The 19,469-nt window shown below is 46.3% G+C and overlaps 1 protein-coding gene across 11 annotated transcripts in view; it reads left to right on the forward strand.

Moving 5' to 3' along the window:
- Nucleotides 1-19,469, forward strand: part of SLC4A5 (solute carrier family 4 member 5) — a 145,006-nt gene that overhangs the window by 71,278 nt on the left and 54,259 nt on the right. For all 11 annotated transcript variants that reach the window (XR_010149095.1, XR_010149094.1, XR_010149096.1 and 8 more), the window contains one exon: nucleotides 4,016-4,145. Coding sequence is in view for 7 of the 11 variants with exons in the window: in XM_054678546.2 (XP_054534521.1) it covers nucleotides 4,016-4,145 (130 nt within the window). In the remaining 4 variants the exon portion in view is untranslated. The remainder of the gene's footprint in view (nucleotides 1-4,015; nucleotides 4,146-19,469) is intronic.

Raw genomic sequence — 19,469 nt, forward strand, 5'->3', positions numbered from 1 at the left:
TTTTTCAACTGGTGAATAACATAATCAAATCTACATTTTATTTTATTTTATATTTTATTTTCTTTTTCATGCAATCCTCCAAGGTACATCAAATCTACATTTTAAAAGAGTAGTTACTGATTTCTGATCCCAGGGAGAATTGGTATGGCCCCTCAGAATCAAGCAGTCACAGTTTTCTCAATTTTAAGAAAAAATAAGGTTATTTTCTCAATTGTTGGTTTTTTGTCTATAAAATTTCTTTAAACATTTGGTGTCTGCTAGCAAGCGCCAGCAATCAATAAGACAATGGAAAGGATGTAAGTTAAAAGTAATAGGCTGGGTCCAGTGGCTCATACCTTTAATCCTGGCACTTTAGGAGGCTGAAGCAGGTGGATTTCTTGAGCTCAGGAGTTCGAGACCAGCCTGGGCAACATGGTGAAACCTCGTCTCTACAGAAAATACAAAAGTTAGCCAGGCGTGGTGACATGAGCTAGTACTCCCAGCTGCTCTGGAGGCTGAAGTGGGAGGATCACTTGAACCCAGGTGGTGGAGGTTGCAGTGAGCCAAGATTGTGCCACTGCACTCCAGCCTAAACAAAAGAGTGAGACTCTGTCTCAAAAAAAAAAAAGTAATAGAAAAATTGAGAAATTTAAAATTCATTTAAATACATGAGTCCATGAGTTCTGTAGATAATAGTGTGTTCTGCTAGTAAAATGATTTCTAACTCATAGGTATAGTGTTTTATGGTGCTATTCAAAGAGAACCATGACTCCCAGGAGCCCATTGTGTGAACATGTTTGAAATGTTTTAAAAGCACACTCTACTGCTACATAGGGAATGGGATTAAATGGGACAACCAGAGGCAATGGCAACAGTAGGTGGCTATTGCAGTGATAGGAGCAGATGATGAGAGCCAGAACCAAGATGGTGGCAATGGGTGGGGAAAAAAGGAGAGAGCCAAAAAATGTTTATGAAGCAAATGAAAGACATTAGTGTCCAGTTGGACATGAATTGTGAAAAAGAAGGAGCTTCAGGAATGAGTCCAGCATTGTCTAGATGGGTAGGTGGCTAGAGGTGCTATTAATAAAAACAGAGGAGAGCAGGGCTGGGTTGATGAAAGAAGGGATGCAGAGCTGTTTTGAATATGTTGAGGGTGACTTGAGAAGGCTGCCGAGCTTCCAGAAGGAGCAGTCCAATTGTCAGTTGGAATGTTCAATACACATGGGTGTATTGCCTGGACACAAGGGTGACCTCATTTATAAAATGACACCACAAATAACGTGAGCTAGCCCGGAAGGAGTGTGGAGAGAGAAGAGAGAACAAGATGAAGCAGAATCCTGGGGAAGATCAAGATTTAAGTGTTAGCCAGGCAAGAGGAACTAGGGAAAGATATTGAGAGAGAATCTTCAAAGAGGGAAAATATCAAGAAACTGCCACGTTATAAGAGCCATAAGTCACATTTCAGTTCAGAGCGGCGATGATCACCTCTGAAGTTCCAGAGAGATAAGCCAGACCATAGCTTCTCAGTGCTGTTGGTTTGATTGATTTTATTAGCTTATTGGTTTGACAATTAAAATAACAAGAGGGATCTGAGGGCAGGGGTTGTGAATTTGGGTGCATGGCAATAAGTGAGATTAACGGGACACCAGTAAGAAGTAGTGGGGACTGTGGCAAACTAAAAAGCATATGTTTACCTAAGAAGGCACCATCATCAACTCTCATGGATTGTTGCCAAGCAGGAACGTGGGCACAGTGATCACAACATCTGACTTTTCAAGAAAAGTCAGAGATCTGGATTTCTATATGAAATCTTACAATTCTTTATCTTAGCAATACTTTCAAAAAATTTCATACTTTGCGAGGCCTGAATTAAACACACCTTTGAACTGTCAGTTTGAAACCTCTGCCTTTGTCAATGTCCTTAGCGTGGTGGGGGCTGAGCCAGTGGCAGCAGGCCAGGAACTGATTGGGCAAGGAGGAGATGGAGACCATGAGCACAGACCACTACTTTAGGAAGTATGGGTAAAAGAAAGAAGAAGGCAAGCAGGAGAGCTAAGGAGACAGGCAGGGTCAGGGAACGTGTCTTGGGTAGGAAGAGCTGTTTCTAGGCTGAGAGAAAGAGGGTGGAGAGAGGGAAGTTGAAGATCCAGGTGAAGAAAGACTAGCTGATGAAATAAGGATCTAAAAGAGTTGAGGGGATGGAAGAAAGGATGTTGATGGATTTCATGCCTGGAGGCCTTTATTCTCTTGGTGAAGTGGGGTAGGAGTTGAATCAAGAAGCTTGAAGAGAGGAGCAAAGGTTAGGGACAGCCTTGAGGGACACAGTAAGGGCGCTGACAAGGATGCATGGAAGGTTGCTGCACTTGAGACTTGCTGAGGGGAAACCCTTACAGTGGGGCTCATGGGCCTGGGTGTGGGTGTTGGTGGTGAGGGGCTAAGCAGCTGTTACCTTCCAAGCCCTGTGTCAGGTATTTCATTCTCTTACCTGTTGTATTCCTCCCAGCAGTCCTGCTCACTCAACTGAGTTTGCTTGTGAATAAGTGGCAGCCCCGAGACTCACACCCTTGTCTAGCTGGATTGGGATTCTATTTGATTCCACCACACTACCACTCCGTGCTGCCATCCCCACCCCAGCCACCCCCCAGCCCAAGCCCTCAGACACACCTGCAGAGGAGACTGGGCCAGTGAATTCTTGTTTGGGCATTGCCTGGCTGGTTTGATTGGGAAGTCAAGGGGAAAGAATGGAGGATGTGATGAAGAAAAGAGTAGAGGTCCATGAAGAAATAAGTGAGGACAGAAGGGAATGATGAACTGAGGAAACAGGCTGGAGGAAGGGAAGACCTGATGAGGCCCAGGAGACAGTGAACGAGAGATTGCGTCGGGGCAGGGCAGTGGGGTTCCTGAAAATTTCAATATGAGTGTGAAGATGAGGGGAAGGGAGGTGACGTAATGATGACTCCAGGGTGTCTAGCCTGTGCAGTGGGGTGGGCAGGGATGCCTTTAGTCATGGCATTGGTCACCACTTTGACATCATGCCATCTCTCTGTCCCTTGCTCACGTGCTGAACCACACTCACCAGCACGTTTCCACCACAGGGTGTCTGGAACATGCAAAGCACTCTTCCTCCAGATCTGCAGAGTGGCTCGTTCTCATTTTTCAAGTCACAGCTCCTCAGAGAGTCCTTTTGTGACCATGCTATCTACTGTAGCTCCCCTGGTCATTTTGTTTATTTTAGACAACTTATCATTGAAATGGTCATTTATGGATTTGTTGACTTGTTTATTCTCTGTCTCTATCACTAGAGGACATGCTCAAGAGAGCAAGGACACATAGGTCTTCTTCATAGCTTTATTTGGCACATAGTAGGTATTCACTGGAGAGAGAGAGAGATGAAGAAAAGTAAGGAAGGAAGGAAAAGAAAGAAAAAGAGAGAAAGAACACAGGTGAAGTGTGTTTGGGAGAGGAATGTTGAGTTTTGAGGTGCCTGGGGGACACCCAGGAAGTGACTTCCAATGGGCAGTTGGAAAGCAGGCTGGGGCCTCAAGAAATGGACTGCCATCTTGCCCAGGAAGAAAGTGGGCCCACATGGTACAAGGGTGTGCAAGCTGTCCTTTTGTATGGCTGACTGCCTTTTCAAGACCAGTGTTGGGAGTTGGCTTGTTTGGGGCCCGGTGGGAAGAAGAACCCCTCAGGTGGTAAGCTGAAGTTGGGTCAGAGTGCTTCTCACTTCTCTCTTCAGTTCTGGTTCTTGCTGCTGCCCTGGCTTCGACCATTTCCCATCATTCTTCACTGCCAGCTGCAAGACCCTGGATCTGAATGCAGACTAAATCTTTTCATCTCTTTTATCTTAAAGAGTATCTCGCCCACCTCTGATTCATGGTTACAGGAGGCCAGCATCACCCAGGAGCTGGACTTAGTTTTACAGAATTAGAAAATACTTTTCCCTTGTGCTTGCCTCCTACTCCATTTCTGTTGGCCTTGTGGTCCTCCTGCCTTCCATGGGACACTCAGCAGACCTGCTGCCCCTCTTTTGCAGGGTCCCCAGCTGCTGAGCAGCTCCAGGACATCCTGGGGGAGGAAGATGGGGCTCCCAACCCCACCCTCTTTACAGAGATGGATACTCTGCAGCATGACGGAGACCAGATGGAGTGGAAGGAGTCAGCCAGGTGAGGCGGGGCCCCACGAGGGAGGTGGGCACTTCAGTCTCGCACAGCCTGGGCTTGCCTGACCCTCCTGGTGGGAAGTGGCACCTTGTACCTTGAGAGCTTCCTGGTCCACAAAGACCCTCCCAGCTGCCTTCCTTGGTGTCCAGAACTAAGGAGCAAACAGAACCTTATGAATTCCTCTTCATCCTCAAATAAATTAAAGTTCAAGTGGGAAGATAGAACAGTTATCCATGAAACTCTGAGAGTAATACAAGGGCATATACCATTGTCCCTCCATATCCATAGGGCACTGGTTCCAGGACCCCCTGCTGATGGCAAAACCCGCATATATTCAAGTCTCCCAGTTGGCCCTGTGGAACTACCTATATGAAACAATGGCCCATATATGCAGGTTTTGCATCCCATGAATACTGTATTTTTGACCCCATTTGGTTGAAGAAAACCTGTGTAAGTGGGCCCATGCAGTTCAAAATCCATGTTGTTCAGGGGTCAACTGCATTCTTCTCGTTGTTGTTGTTTTTCCAGAGACAGGGTCTCATTATGTCGCCCAGGCTTCAGTGCAGTAGGGTAATCATAGCTTACTGCACACAGGCTCAAACTCCTGGGCTCAAGCAATCCTCCCGCTTCAGCCTCCCAAGTAGCTGGTACTTCAGTCACATGCCACTGCATCCAGCTAATTATTTTTATTTTTTGTAGCGATAAGGTCTCACTTTTTTACCCAGGATGTTCTTTAATATAAAATGGTTCAAGGTAAATGCTGTAAAAGGGAAAGTAACAAGCAGGCTGGGGTAGACAGCGAGGGCTTCTTGGAGGAAGGAGAAGGTGTGCCAGGCACATCAAGTCTGAATGGTGGGAAAAATCCAGATGGAGAGGGCTATCTGGCAGAGTTTGGGGCTGCAGAGTTGGAGCCATGGAGAAAAGCATGTGGAGCAGAGAGCACTCCATATATACGGAGAGCAGAAACTGGAGGGGAGCCGCACGGAGAAGTCACAGGAGCCAAGGGAGGGGCAGGGTAAGAGTGGTTGGCACTGCTCATATCCCCAGTGCCTGCGACAAAGGGGCCTTGGGACTTAACTGGACTGTTCAGCAGTGCCCAATGCTCCCAAGAGCCCAAGGGGAAGGAAGGCTATGGTAAGAGGCAGCGGGAGGGACCTTCGGATAGGAAGACAGACTGCCAATATTTCTTCACCTTCTTTACATGATGCCACTCTGCCCCCAGGAGAAGAATTTAATTGGATTTAAATCAACTTTATTAAATTAATATTTAATTTCTTTCATTAGAAATAAGGAATAAGGGCTAGGCACAGTGGCTCATGCCTGTAATGCCAACATTTTGAGAGGCCAAGACAGGCAGATTGCTTGAGCCCAGGAGTTCAAGACCAGCCTGGACAACATAGGAAGACCTCGTCTCTACAAAAATAAAAATAAAAATAGAAAATTAGCTAGGCGTGGTGGCACACACCTGTAGTCTCAGCTACTTGAAAAGATGAGGTGGGAGATCACCTGAGCCAGGGGAAGTTGAGGCTGCAGTGAGCCATCATTGTGCCATTGCACTCCAACCTGGGCAACAGAGTGAGACTCTGTCTCAAAAAAAAAAAAAAAAAAAAAAAAAAGGAATAAGATTTGTCAGGTCGAGTGTAGCTCTAGAGTACCACAAACCATTGTAATATCTAAAATATTTTCACTCCTCGAAGAAACAGTTTTTGCCCCCTTGGGGACAATTATGCCCAAGTTGAGAGTGCATAGACTCAACTGTGCCCAGGTCTGTCTCTGCATGGGGGCCACCGTGACACCCAGAGCCTGACAGCTGCCCCCAACCATGGCCTGGGCTCTTCCCTCGCTCATCTCCCTCACTAGCCTGGGTAGTTGCTGTGCAGAGGCAGAAGGCACAGGTTTGGACACCCCCAGGTTTTCCCCACTCCACGTACCATGTATCTGGAAGAAAAGCCACTGGGTGTACTAGCAAATAAATCCCTGCCGGCCTCAGAGAGGAACAAATCCCCAGCTCCACATCTGGGCCCGGTCCCTGTGTGGAAGCCATTGAATCTCTTCCTATGATGCCATTCTTTGAACACTTACTGTGCTGATCCATTCACGGCTTATCTCCTGCAAGTTGCACAGTGACCCTGAGTGGGTGGAACTTTCATTATCCCTGTTTTATAGATAGGAAACTGAGGTGAAGGGGAGCAAGTAGCTCACCAGGGGTCAGAGCATGTAGGTGGCTGAATATGGATTCCAGTCCAGGCCTGTCTGACTTCCCACTTGAGGGATAATGGACTTTGTCTTCCTTTCCTCATTTTCTCAGCCCTTTCTCTTTCTGTCTAACTTCCAGTGACTGTTTTGACTTCCCGGGAAGGACATAGGTCTGGAAGCAATTCTGTTGGGGTCAGAGATACATGGGGAGAGCTGCAGAGCCCAGGATGCCTATCCAAGATTGACAGGGAAGGGGGACATTTCAAATGACCAGGACCCACCCTGGGTTATTATGTCTTAACACCTCTGAGGGGCCCGGGCCTGAAGCCACTGTCCGCCCTGAACGAGGGCCTCTCCTGCCCAGAGTGAGCAAATAGAGAGGAGTAAATCTGGGCAGGGCCTTCTCAGAGGCCCAGGAAGGGGAAGGTGCCTTCTCCACACCCTGGACAGGGTCTGCATCCAGAAGCCCTAGCCATGGTTGCCAGGACCAGACCCTCCACGAGGGCCTATCACACACACCCGTGGAGCCCTTGCCAAGAAGGCCTTATGGCCCCCAGAGACCTGACTATCACCAAAGGCAAACCACACTGTCTCTATTCTCTCAGAGTGTGGATTCACAAAGCCCTCCGCACTCCAGACTCAGTGAAGGAACCAAAAACTGTAGATGAGGATGTTTCTAGAAGGGGGCTTCTCCTAAAACATAAAGGGTCTGGCAGTTACCATCTGCAAAGTGGTAGGTTTCCCTACAAAGCAGGCTTTCTGAAGATGGCATCTGAGGAGGTCCTGGAAGAAAGGCCATCAGGACCTCAGGATAACCTGGCTCCAGCCAGCAGTGAGAAGAAAGCAATGACTAGAAGTTAAAGTGGTCGAACCCAATTCTAGGCAGATCCCAAAGAGGAGTAGCTTGAAGGCCAGCTTGGGGACAGGAAAATGTGGGAGGAGAGTAGCTTTCTCGACTTCTGCTCCACCCTTTTCTACTCTCTACAGCTAACCCCATCTGGTTTCCAGATAACTCTCCAAGGTATGACCAGCAAGCCCCTAGTGAAGTCAGAAGAAGGGTTTGACCATCAGCCGAGAAGCCCACCATGGGCCTGAACAGTTTTGCTGGGCCCTCCTCCAGGCAAACTACAAGGTTAGAGGTGCTTGGGTCAGAGCTGTTTGAGGCCTGTCACCCCCACAAAAAAATAGCAGTTTCTTCAGTTGACAGGCCAGTGGAGCCACTCAGGGAAGCTAGAGATCTCAGATGTTTTAAGAATCTAAGAATCAGCAAATCATAATGGGTTCTGGGCCTTCTTAGAGTAACAGGAGAAAATGATAGGGAGTAGGGGACAGCCCCTCACACAGACACTCAGGCTCCAAGAGGGTTATGGTCCACAATGCCCATGTCAAAGAGAATCGGGGAGGGGACCCTTTAATAAAAGTATTTAATTTGCTGCAGGGAGTGTTTGCTTTATTGAGTTAGGAGATTAACAGAGTGAAAATCTCAAATCCGCAAGGAATTTTCTCTGGCGGTGCTTTGTCGGGAGTTATTAGTTTGGGGGATGTTTCAGGCCCTTGGAGGAGTCACTCCTGGAGGGATTTAAATGGCTTTTTGAGCTCTGCTGAGCCTTGCACCATGCACATAATGGGGACTGTGTGTGCAGCGTCATTTCTAATGTGATCAATGCTGGTAGGTCAGGCTGTTAATAAGATAGATTTTTATTAACTCTGTCTCTAGCATTCCCATGAGGGAAATGCAGCTGGCTGTTTGCTGATAATGACCTTGCCTGAAGGGAGGGCTGGATCAGATTGGGTGGGGGCGACCACCTGACTGTGAGCAAACTATTTACCCAGAATTCCATCCTCTCTCATGCCCACCTCTGCCTGACTGCAAGTGGAGGGCTGGGAAGGAGAATGACCTGGGTTGGAACCCACCCAAGTGTGGAGGGCCCTTTGGGGTTACTCAGAAATAACCAGAGCTTAGCGCCTCCCAAGAGCTGTGAAAGCAAATTCTAAATCCAAGCTGCTTCTGGTCTCAACTCAGAGCAGACCATAAACACGAACCTGCCAGAAGATTCTTATGAGACACATGCTCTGAGAACGTTCCTGCAGTGACCGGGAAGGGCAGGAGAAGTGGGTCAGTTGTTGGGTCAAACCAGATCAGTATGTTTTCAAAAGCCCTGAATGGTTCTATGCACATAGGCAGGGATGCTCTCACTCCATACAGGATGGAGAAAGCTGAACTTTCTGTTTCAACCCTGAAATCACCCTCATTAAGATCCTGTATAGTCCAGGCACAGTGGCTCGTGCCTGTAATCCCAGCACTTTGGGAGGCTGAAGCAGGTGGATCACCTGAGGTCAGGAGTTCAAGACCAGCCTGGCCAATATAGTGAAACCCCATCTCTACTAAAAATACAAAAAAATTAGCCAGGCGTGGTGGTGGGTGCCTGTAATCCCAGCTACTCAGGAGGCTGAGGCAGGAGAATTGCTTGAACCTGGGAGGCAGAGGTTGCAGGGAGCCGAGATTGTGCCATTGCACTCCAGCCTGGGCAACAAGAGTGAAACTCTGTCTCAATAAAAAAAAAAAAAAATCCTGTATAATGCCCTCTTAACATCATTTCCCATCTTAGTGTGGGGTAGTAGGCATCCCCAGCCCTCTGGTCTCACCACCCATCTGGAATCAACCTTCCAGTGGAGCCAGAGCTGCCCACTCAGTTTAAAGGAGAGTAAGATGCTGAGCTCCCAGTGCAGAAATCAACAAACTTGGTTCATTCATCAACTAATATTTATTATCTGCAAGCCCTGAGCCTGCTAGAGGTATAAAAATGGAACATGGCAGATGCTGCCCCTGCTCTCTTGGGCTTTCAGTCTAATTGGACACTGAGGCAAATAAGGGGGCATTTGGTAATGGGGGCACTGTGAAAGCAGAGCATAGGGGCATCTAATCCAGGCAGGAGGGGTCAAGGAAGGCTTCTAGGAGGAAGAGATGTTCACATTGAGACCTGAAGGATGGGTCAGAGTTAGCCAGGAGAGGGTAGGGAAGGGGGAAGAGGCCTCTGGAATAGGGCAAACAGACACATAGAGGAAAAGGCACAGGTTCCCTGTGGCTGGACTATAGAATAGGAGGCAGGGAATGGCAGGGCTGATGATGCAGATTCTATGCCAGCCATGTTGCAGTGTTGGAACTTGGTGCTGAGAGCTTCGGAGGACCACAGAAGGGTTCTAGGTGGGAAAAGGACAGAATCGTGCATATCCTTAAGAGAGTTCATCTCACTTTAGTGTGGAGAATGGATAAAAGGGGGCAAGACTTGGCTAGTTAAGAGGCTGGTCCAAGGGAGAGATGCTGGCAGTAGGGATAGAGAGAAGGGGTAGATTGAGACAAAATTTAAAAGGTACAATTGACAGGACTTGATAACAGATGGCACGTGGGGACAGATAGTCAGGGAGACACCCAGAATTCCAACCTGAGCTAGTGAGTACCTCATGGTAGCAGCTTAGAAAACACAAATGTAGTAGTAAAGTTTTATTTCATTGGATATTTTTAAATTTTGTTTTGGGGGCAGTTGATAATGAGTTCCATTTTGGACAGGTTCTATTTGAGGAAACTCCAAGTGGAGATGTCCAGGGGTCATCATGTGGCCACCGTGTCTGGAGTTCAGTAGAGAAGCATAAATTTGTGAGGCATCAGCATCTAGGTGGAAATCAAGCCCACAGAAAAGGATAAGGTTGCCCCTGAGGTCTGTGAAGTGAGAAGAGAGCCCAGAACAGAGTCCTTAGGAACTTCAGTATTTGCAGGATGGGCAGAGGAAGAGGAACCCACGAAAGAGACTGAGAAGGGGCAACCAGGAGGTTAGGAGGGGAATGGAAGGAGGGCTTTGTCCTGGAAATCAAGGGCTGAGAGACATTCAAGATGAAGGGAGGGGATAACAAGTACCGCAAGAACTGAAGCGCATCCACAGGATGGACCTACTCCCGCAGTCTGAGGAGGGGTAGGGCAGAAGCCAGAGGGCAGTAAGTGGAGAAGAGTTAAAAGTAAAAAGCTGGGTTCACTTGACAGTTCTTCCAAGATGCTTGTCCATGAAGGGCAGGAGTGAAGGAAGCCTCTTAAGGGGAACATGGGCCAAGGGAGATCCTTTTGTTTTTGAGGGTCAGCGAAGTCTGAGCATGTCATAGGTTTACAAGAAGTGTCCAGGGAAAAGAGAGTGATTTAAAGGGAAAAGAAGCTGAGGGAGGCTGCTGGATGGAGCAAGGCGGCCCTGGGCACAGGTGGAGGGGCTCCTAGCAGGGAGTTGAGGGAATTCCAGGCCGGTCTCTGGTTTGAGGAGACAGGTGGGGTGGAAAAGCAACTGTAGGAGCTGCAGATGGCTGATATACATGAGCCAGGTAAGCAGCTGCAGGCTAGCAGCCATCGCTCTCTTGTTTTATTGCAGTGGAGTCATGCATGGAGATTTATGGTCAGATGAAGATTTTTAAGGTTGTTTGACTTCCACCTTCTGCTGATCTAGTGTTCTGAATAATTATACTCTTTGTCATTATCCAGCTGCTTTTATGTCCAGTATCTAACTTGGTCCTTCCCTCTCTCTATGCTAGTCCAACACTGACACTTGAGGCTTATGTTGGTGAAGTAGGAAAAAGGGATTTTTATATGAATCAGAACCTGGATCAAGCCCCAGGTAAAAGGTTCCCTGAAGTCTCAGAGGCCCTGGGTTCCATCCAGTGCTCTCACAGCTGGCAGTGTAACACAGAATGAGGGCTATGCTAGGGGCTTTCATCCCTCAGGGACTTAGGATAACTTACAGTTATCCCAGGGTGGAGCTGCAAAAGAGACCTTCAAAGTCCTGCAATCAGACAGGGGAAGCACAAGTCCACACCCATGGGGACAGCCAGGCAGTGACACAAGGCCATCATGTGGTTGACCCAGGATAGTACAATCAGATTAGTTGGCCAATGAGTGAGATTGGAAGGCTAATTAAGTGAGGAGAGATGGGAGGGACTGGAGCACTCAGGAAGCTCTTCCCAGATAGGGCACAACTGGCTGGCAGCTCCTCAGAACCCTTGGAGCTGGTCTGCAGGAGCAAACACCTCCCCCAACCAAAGTCATCCCTGGATAGCTCACTCAGTTGCAGCTGTCAGAAGGGGAATAACCCCACCATCAGACCACCTTCATGTCAAAACCCCTACTTGATTTACCTATTCATGTATATTTTTATATATCCAAATATATATTTAAACTTTTTATTATGAAAAATTTCAAACACAAAAAGTAGAGAGAATGGTCCCCATCACCCAGCTTCATCAAAGTTTCATATTTATCTATCTCCACCACTTTTTTTGTTTGCTTTTGGGGATTTTTTTGTTGTTGTTTGCTTTTGCTGGGGTATTTTAAAGGCAATCCTGAATGTTGTAAACATTTCAGTACACATCTTTGTGAATTAGACTTCATTGTAAACACAATGCCGTTACATTTCCTAATAAAATTGAGAAAAATTCCTTACTATAATTGGTTATCTAGTCTAGATTCAGTTTCTCTTACTGTCTCAAAAATATCATATTTCTGTTGGTTTATACAACTTAGAATCAAAACAAGATCTACACGTTGATTTTGGTGGTTATATCTCCTGTCTTGTTAGGATCACAGCCATCAGACTCCAGAGATGCCAAAGGAAGAGTCCTGCCTAAAAGCCCTTTGGCAACAGTACTTTATTTTTTTTTTAATTTTTCAGTCTCTGAGACGGAGTCTCGCTCTGTCACCCATGCTGGAGTGCAGTGGCACAATATCAGCTCACTGCAACCTACACCTCCTGGGTTCAAGCGATTCTCCTGCCTCAGCCTCCCGAGTAGCTGGGATTACAGGCGCCCACCACCATGCCTGACTAGTTTTTGCATTTTTAGTAGAGATAGAGTCTCACCATGTTGCCAGGCTGTTCTCAAACTCCTGGCCTAAGGTGATCCACCCGCCTCAGCCTCCCAAAGTGCTGGGATTACAGGCGTGAGCCACTGCTCCTGGCCGGCAGCAGTACTTTACACGAGAGTCAAGAGCCCCCCACCCAGCATCTCCATCTCTGGCTCCCACAACCTAATCTTGAGTGAGCTGTTGGGGACTGTTTGCGATGCCCAAGGGGAGAGAAATGCCACTGTCATCATCAGGAGGTTTGGGGCTACAAGTAACAGAAGCCCACTCAGGCTAACTCATACAAATGGAGGGAGCATCACTGGGACACTGGGATGACTTCATAGTCCCCAGGGGCATGATATCTCAAGGGCTGGGTCTGGGAAGCTGGCCTGTCCTCTTTCTCTCTGCTTCTGGTCTCTGCTTCTCTCAGGGCATCTTCTTTACTCTTCTGCAACCAGCTTCTTCTGCTTGTCCCTGCCTTTGGCCAATCCTCAGCTTCCATGTTCACATCCACCCTACTCAAGGGACCATCCCACAGCAATTCCAAATTCTTCATGGAGAATCTGATCTGTCCAACTTTGATTGCCCTATCACTGGGACCCAGATCAGAGGTATGAGGAGGTATGGGGAGGACTCGCTATATCCTAGAGAGCACATCCCCATGGAAGACAGGGAGAGCAGACACCCCAAATATGTCTTTCATACCTGTAGTAATGAATATGTCTTTCATACCTGTAGTAATGAAGATATACACTTAACGTAAGCAATCCTTTGGCCACAGTTCTGCCTCTAATACCAACCAGAACTTTCAGAATTCTTCAAGTTGCCTATGAGAGTATAGGTGGTGCAATTTTACAAACTCAAACTCATCTTCCTCTTGAAGGAGAGAGAGACCACACCCCATCTCTGTCCATGGAGATCTGCTGATGTAACTGCAGCACTACATCAATCCCTAGAGCAGTGGAAAGGTGGAAGCTCTAACTTCTGAGTCTAGGAGAGCTTTGGAGAGGTTGTTTTATCCACACCTTTCTTCTTTCATTCCAAAAATAGTTGAGGGGATGTTGTGTTAGGTCCTGTGGGAGAATTAAAATGAGTAAAATATGAATGTGTTCTTAAAGAGCTTATGATCTAGTACAGGTATCAGCAAACATGTTCAGTTAATGGCCAGACAGAAAATATTTTAGGCTTTTTGTGCACAGATGATCTCTTCCCCTGTCCTTTTATTTCCCCTCCTCTCCCCGCTCCTCTTCTCTTTTTCTCTCCTTCTCCTCTCCTTTCTCTCTTCTGCCTACTCTTTCTCCTTCTTTACAATGCTTTAAATATATAAAAACCATGCTTAGCTAGCTGGCCATACAAAAACAGGCTGTGGGGTGCTTGGAGCCCATGAGACATGATATTTCAACCCCAATCTGGTATAAAGCAGGCATGTGCTCATACACACAGCTAACTAAAACCCACGGTGGTATGTGCAAAGTGGTGAGAACAGGCTCTAGAATCTAAAGACATGCCTTCAAACCCTGTCTCTTATAAGCTGCATGACCTTGGGCAGGCTCCTCATCCTCTAAGGGTCTCAGTCTCCTCACCTGTACAATGAAATAGTCACAGACCTACCTCATGAGACAGATTTAAGGATTAAATGAGATAATACCTGTTAAGTGCTTAGCATAGTGCCTGGCACATAGAAAGCCCTCAGTAAGCTTTAGCTGTTGTCGTGATTAGGAAGTGTTATGTGATAAATGATAAAAAGTGTGATGCGAGTTAGAGGAAAGAGGGGTCTCCTCAACCTTGGCTCTTGGGAAGGCATTGTCTTCCCAATTGGGAAGGAGAGGTGGCTTTTGAACTTGGCCCAGAATAGCAGAGGTGGAAGAGAGTGCCTAGGTGAGGAGAGGGCCTCTCCTGAGAGGCAGTGAAGGGAGGTACCAGCAGACTCTGAGGGAGGCAGACCACTGCGTAGATGACAGTCCCATGGGGCAATTACAGGGACTTCCTGGATACACAGACAAGTGGCCCTCAGAGAGGTTTTGGTTCCAGAAGCCTCTCCCTGAAGGAGCCCATTCAGAATTTTTCAGTAACTTTGTCTGATGGCATTCACTTAGCTGTGGGCTCTCCTTCAACCCTGAATGAGGACATGGTGTGCAGGAGGATGGACCCTTCACCAAATGCATGAGCTTGGGAGCAGAGGCCACCCCCATTCCATTCACCACAGCTCCCTCGAATGCCACACCTCTGCCCCATCACCACCAGTTGTGCCACTGCAGTTCATCACTGTCTGGGAAGGAGTGTTTCTCCTGTAATGCCCAAACTGTACTGCATCACCAAAGGCCCTCAGCGGAGGTTCCTAGGCCACCAAAAGGAAAGACTTTCATTCAAAGGGAATCAGTCAGCCATGGGAGGAAGTGGGGTTCATTGCAGAACAATCTAAGACAGAAGGCCCTATCAATCTGATCCTAGTCCCAGACATATGAGTAGAGATGAAAGATCATCCTAAGTCTATTAAACACTGGAATCACTTAACTAATGATTAACTCATTCTGATTCTATATTCAGCAACTTTTTGGTGATAATTTGGCTTACCCTGTATATCTGCCCATAAGGAGAGAATGCAAAGGCTAGAGGATGAGCATAACAAACCCCTATAACGATTGTAAATCTCACTGTAAATTAAATAAATTGGCCTTCAGGTTTATGCATCAGCCTTTGTGATCTTGGTTAGCATTAGACAGTATCACTGGACCTAATCATCTTTGGGACACTAAAAAGATAAAATTTCTGAGCCTGGACCGGGGTGGGTGCCCCAAGAGGCCTGTGAGGCCTTTCTGGTGCTCATCAGCCCCTTCTGGTAGCTTCTGAACTTCTCCATATGTGTGCTGACCCTTGACCCATGCCTGCCCACTCAGTCTTTTATACTTTATAATCTTTCAAATTTACTGCCAAGTTTGGTTTATTAACATATACATGGTATGCAAAGTCATAATCCGTTGTAGAAACAACTTGTTGTACTATCTCACATACATATTTTCATGCACGTGATTTTATGTAGCATGAATTGGCCAAATAAATTGTAAGAATGGGCCAGAATTTGCTTAGGTGTTTCTCCCGTTTTTTTGAGACAGAGTCTTGCTCTGTTGCCCAGGCTAGAGTGCAGTGGCACCATCTCAGCTCACTGTAACTTCTGCCTGCTGGGCTCAAGTGATTCTCCTGCCTCAGCCACCTTGGGCAGGCTCCTCATCCTCTAAGGGTCTCAGTCTCCTCACCTGTACAATGAGAATAGTCACAGACCTACCTTGTGAGATAGATTTAAGGATTAGATGAGATAATACATGTTAAGTGTTTAGCATAGTGCTTGGCTGGGAGTAGCTGGGATTACAGGCATGCACAACCACGCCCAGCTAATCTTTGTATTTTTAGTAGAGACAGGGTTTTGCCATGTTGGCCAGGCTGGTCTCAAAACTCCTGACCTCAAGGGATCTGCCTGCCTTGGCCTCCCAAAGTGCTGGGATTATAGGCGTGAGCCACCAGGCCCGGCCTCAGGTGTTCCCCTTTTGAAAAATCTTCCTTCCACAGATCATTTTTTAGTGCCTCTGTCAAAGACTGAACCAGGGGAGTATCTGATGATTCCTCAGACATCTCTAGGAAAATTCTTAACGGGCTTCTAAGTGAATTAATACTGGTCTTCAGTATCTGTTGGGAAATTCAGTATCCTGATATGACTCATATGAAGTTAAAAAACTTTGCTGGATAATGAAGAAAAACTTACATTTCTTGCTTTTAAGAAATGAATTTGTTGGAGTTACAAAATGTATTACACACAGGCCTTAGGCAGAAAGCACAAACATGTCTTGATGCTTTGTAACTAATACACAGAAGTCAAGCTTTTGGGTAATGGGGCGGGGTGGGAGAGTTACAGAATAAAGTTGGTGAGGCCACATAGCTAGAGTGACCACAGGGATATATACTTTACAAATTTTAGCTGAGTAAACTTCATGAAAGAAACAAATTCACACAAATGTAATTCTTAAAACAAATGTTTGGAGGCAACATAGCCTTAGCATTAAAGGTTACATACATTGGGAGATTACATTTTTTAAATTAGAATGTCCTAAGGGGGATTTTGCAAACAAACTAACCAAGACACTATTTAATTATAATGATATTCAAAATAGTATAGATAGAAGCTTCTCTTCAATCACAATGTTTATGTATATTCTCCAGATTTTACTCTTATCTAACTACACATAATGGGCAGCCTGTTGTTTTATCATCTCAAGGATCTGTGTCTTCCTTTTAAAAAATATTGATGTCTGATTCTCAGTCCCCTGAGATTCTGATGTAATTAGTCTGAGATTCAGCCTGGGTTTTTAGAATTTGTAAAAAGCTCCCAGATGATCCTAATGCAGCCATTGAAAACTGCTGATACTTACTCTAGCCCAGCAGGATCAGTGGGAGTTACGAAGTTTCCATCTGAGGAGACAACTAGAATAGAGGTCTCTTGGTTTTCAGCCCTTTCCAGATCCTCCTTGAAGGAGAACCTCCTCTTCTCCCATCCTGTGGTTTGAGCATTGGAAGCCTTGACTGTACCTGGTAGCTAGCGCCATGATGCTTTCTCCTGCTCTTATTAATTGAACAGCAATGTCCTCTAATTATATCTCTGACCGAGTTACTAGGCACAGAAAAGGCCTCAGTTCTGGCCCTGCTTTGTGTGACAGAGAGCTGCTTTCTGTGACAAGTGACATTTCAAGGTTCCTTTTAGCTACATTCCAGTCAGGAGCGGGGCACCTGGTGCCCACCCTGGCATGCAGAGTTGGGGGTCTACACCCAGGCTTGGGCAAAATCCCTAAAAGTTAAAGCTTTGCTGGATAATGAAGGAGAACGTGGAGATTTTCTTTCCACTTGACCTGCTTCCCCAACTCTAATTCCCCACTTTTTGAAGCCAACCATGGTACACAGTTCACTTTGCAATGAGTTGTTTGGGATTACACATGAACCTTATTATCAGGCTTTTTAAAGTTTTTAAACTTGGCTTTGACCAGAGGCTTTTTACAGAGGCCATTCCTTTATTCATTCTGGAGAATGTTTAAGGATTTTATTATGGAAAATTCAAATTTATACAAAAGTAGTATATAGCAGAATGAACCCCCACCTGCCCATCACCCAGCTTCAACAGTTAACAGCTAACTCATAGCAATTCTTGTTTCTCTGTCCCCCACCTACTACCCCAGACACACAGACACACATGCTAGATCAGGTTGACACAAATCCCAGACACCACGTCATTCCATCTGTAAATATTTCATTATGTCTCTAAAAGATAAGGCCTCTTTCTTTCTTTTTAGAGATAGGGTCTTTCTCTGTCACTTAAGCTTCATTGCAGTGGTGCGATCACAGCTCACTGCAGCCTCAAACTCCTGGACTTAATCCTCCTACCTCAGCCTCCTGAGTAGCTGGGACTACAGGCATATGCCACCACACCTGGCTAATTATTTTATTTTTTGTATAGTGGAGTCTTGCTTTGTTTCCCAGGCAGGTCTCAAGCAATCCTCCCACCTCAGCCTCCCAGAGCGCTGGGATTACAAGTGTGAGCCACCATGCCCGGCTTCTGAGTATTTTTAAATATACTTAAACAAAATGGGTTTTAAGCTTTTTTTCCCCAGTCATTTCCTCATAGCGAGATCTCACCCAAAGTGATCAGTGAGGTCTTGCTACCCTCAAGCAGAAGGGAGCAAGCATTTAATGCAATTGATCTGGGCAGGAGACCATAAGGGGACACCAGAGAGGAAGAAATGGCACCTGTCTTCAAAAAGCTTAATGTATATTTGGCATTTGTTATATACCAAAACAATCATAAAACATGATTGGCTACAATTAATTATTAATTTAGGCACTGAGCCTGAATTAATTAATTATTTTAGGCTCTGAGCCTAAGAAGTTAGAAACTTTACCTAGGATAGTCTGGAGCACAGAGTTGCCTGGATCCCACCCGTTTTTATTCTGATGTCAACTGGTCTAGGATATGACTGAGACATGAAGATTTTAAAGGCATCTAGGGTATTCCTATATGCAAGCAAGCTTAAGAATCACTGTCCTAGAACAGTGGTTCCTAAAGTGCTTCAGGTTGAGAACCATCCTAGGGTGTTATAGGAGAAATAAGCAGAATAACTGGCAGAGGCTTTGTGGAGGAAGGGGCATTCTCGCTGGGCAGTGGAAAACAGAGAGGAAAGAGGACATTCTACATGATCTCAGAGGTGATCTGCAGACCAGCAGCATGAGCACACCTAGGAGCTTATTAGAAATGTAGAATCTTTGACCTCATTCCAGACCTGCTCAATGAGGATCTGCATTTTGACAAGATCCCCGTGCACATTAGAGTTTGAGGCACACTGGTGTAGTAGAATATGTACTGTAAATGGACTTCAGTTATAAAATCAGAGAAACTAAAGCATAGCATGACTGTGCTAGAAAGGAGACCCTTTCAGCTGGTGTTCTTGGAGCCATTCTAAGGGAAAGAGGCCATGTCCTGCTGTATGAGAATCAGACCCATGTGAGCTACGTTTGCCTGCGTTGGGACCCCATATAAGTTGAACTATCCCTAAGTCACACCATTCTATGTACCTACAGAGCAGGGGCTCCTGAACCCACAGGGTGCAGTCAGATAACCCGGGAGTTTCCATGGCAGGGTCACCCTCCTGGTGGGGTAACCATCCAGGCATTGGTTTTTGTTTTGTTTTGTTTTGAGACGGAGTCTTGCTCTGTCATCCAGGTTGGAGTGCAGTGGCATGATCTCTGCTCACTGCAAGCTCCGCCTCCCGGGTTCACGCCATTCTCCTGCCTCAGCCTCCTGAGTAGCTGGGACTACAAGCGCCTGCCACCACGCCTGGCTAATTTTTTGTATTTTTAGTAGAGACAGGGTTTCACCATGTTAGCCAGGATGGTCTCGATCTCCTGACCTTGTGATCCGCCTGCCTCTGCCTCCCAAAGTGCTGGGATTACAGACATGAGCCACCGCGCCCAGCCCCAGGCATTGGTATTTTTATAAATCTCTCCAAGTTATTCTAATGGACAGCCAAGGTTGAAAACCACTGCTATGGATCTTTGGTCCTCCATGTTTCCTTTTCCATTCAAGGTGAAAGTGAGCTAAATTTCTAGCTGTAGCTATTGAAAACACAAAATTAAGTTCCAGGTAGCAAGCTTAATGGTTTAACATCTGGATTCCCAAAATAGTTATAGAAGGGACTAGAGCGGTGTCCCTAGTTAAATGGTCT

This window comes from Pan troglodytes, chromosome 12 (genome assembly GCF_028858775.2).
Source record: "Pan troglodytes isolate AG18354 chromosome 12, NHGRI_mPanTro3-v2.0_pri, whole genome shotgun sequence".
NCBI classification, from domain to species: Eukaryota; Metazoa; Chordata; class Mammalia; order Primates; family Hominidae; genus Pan; species Pan troglodytes.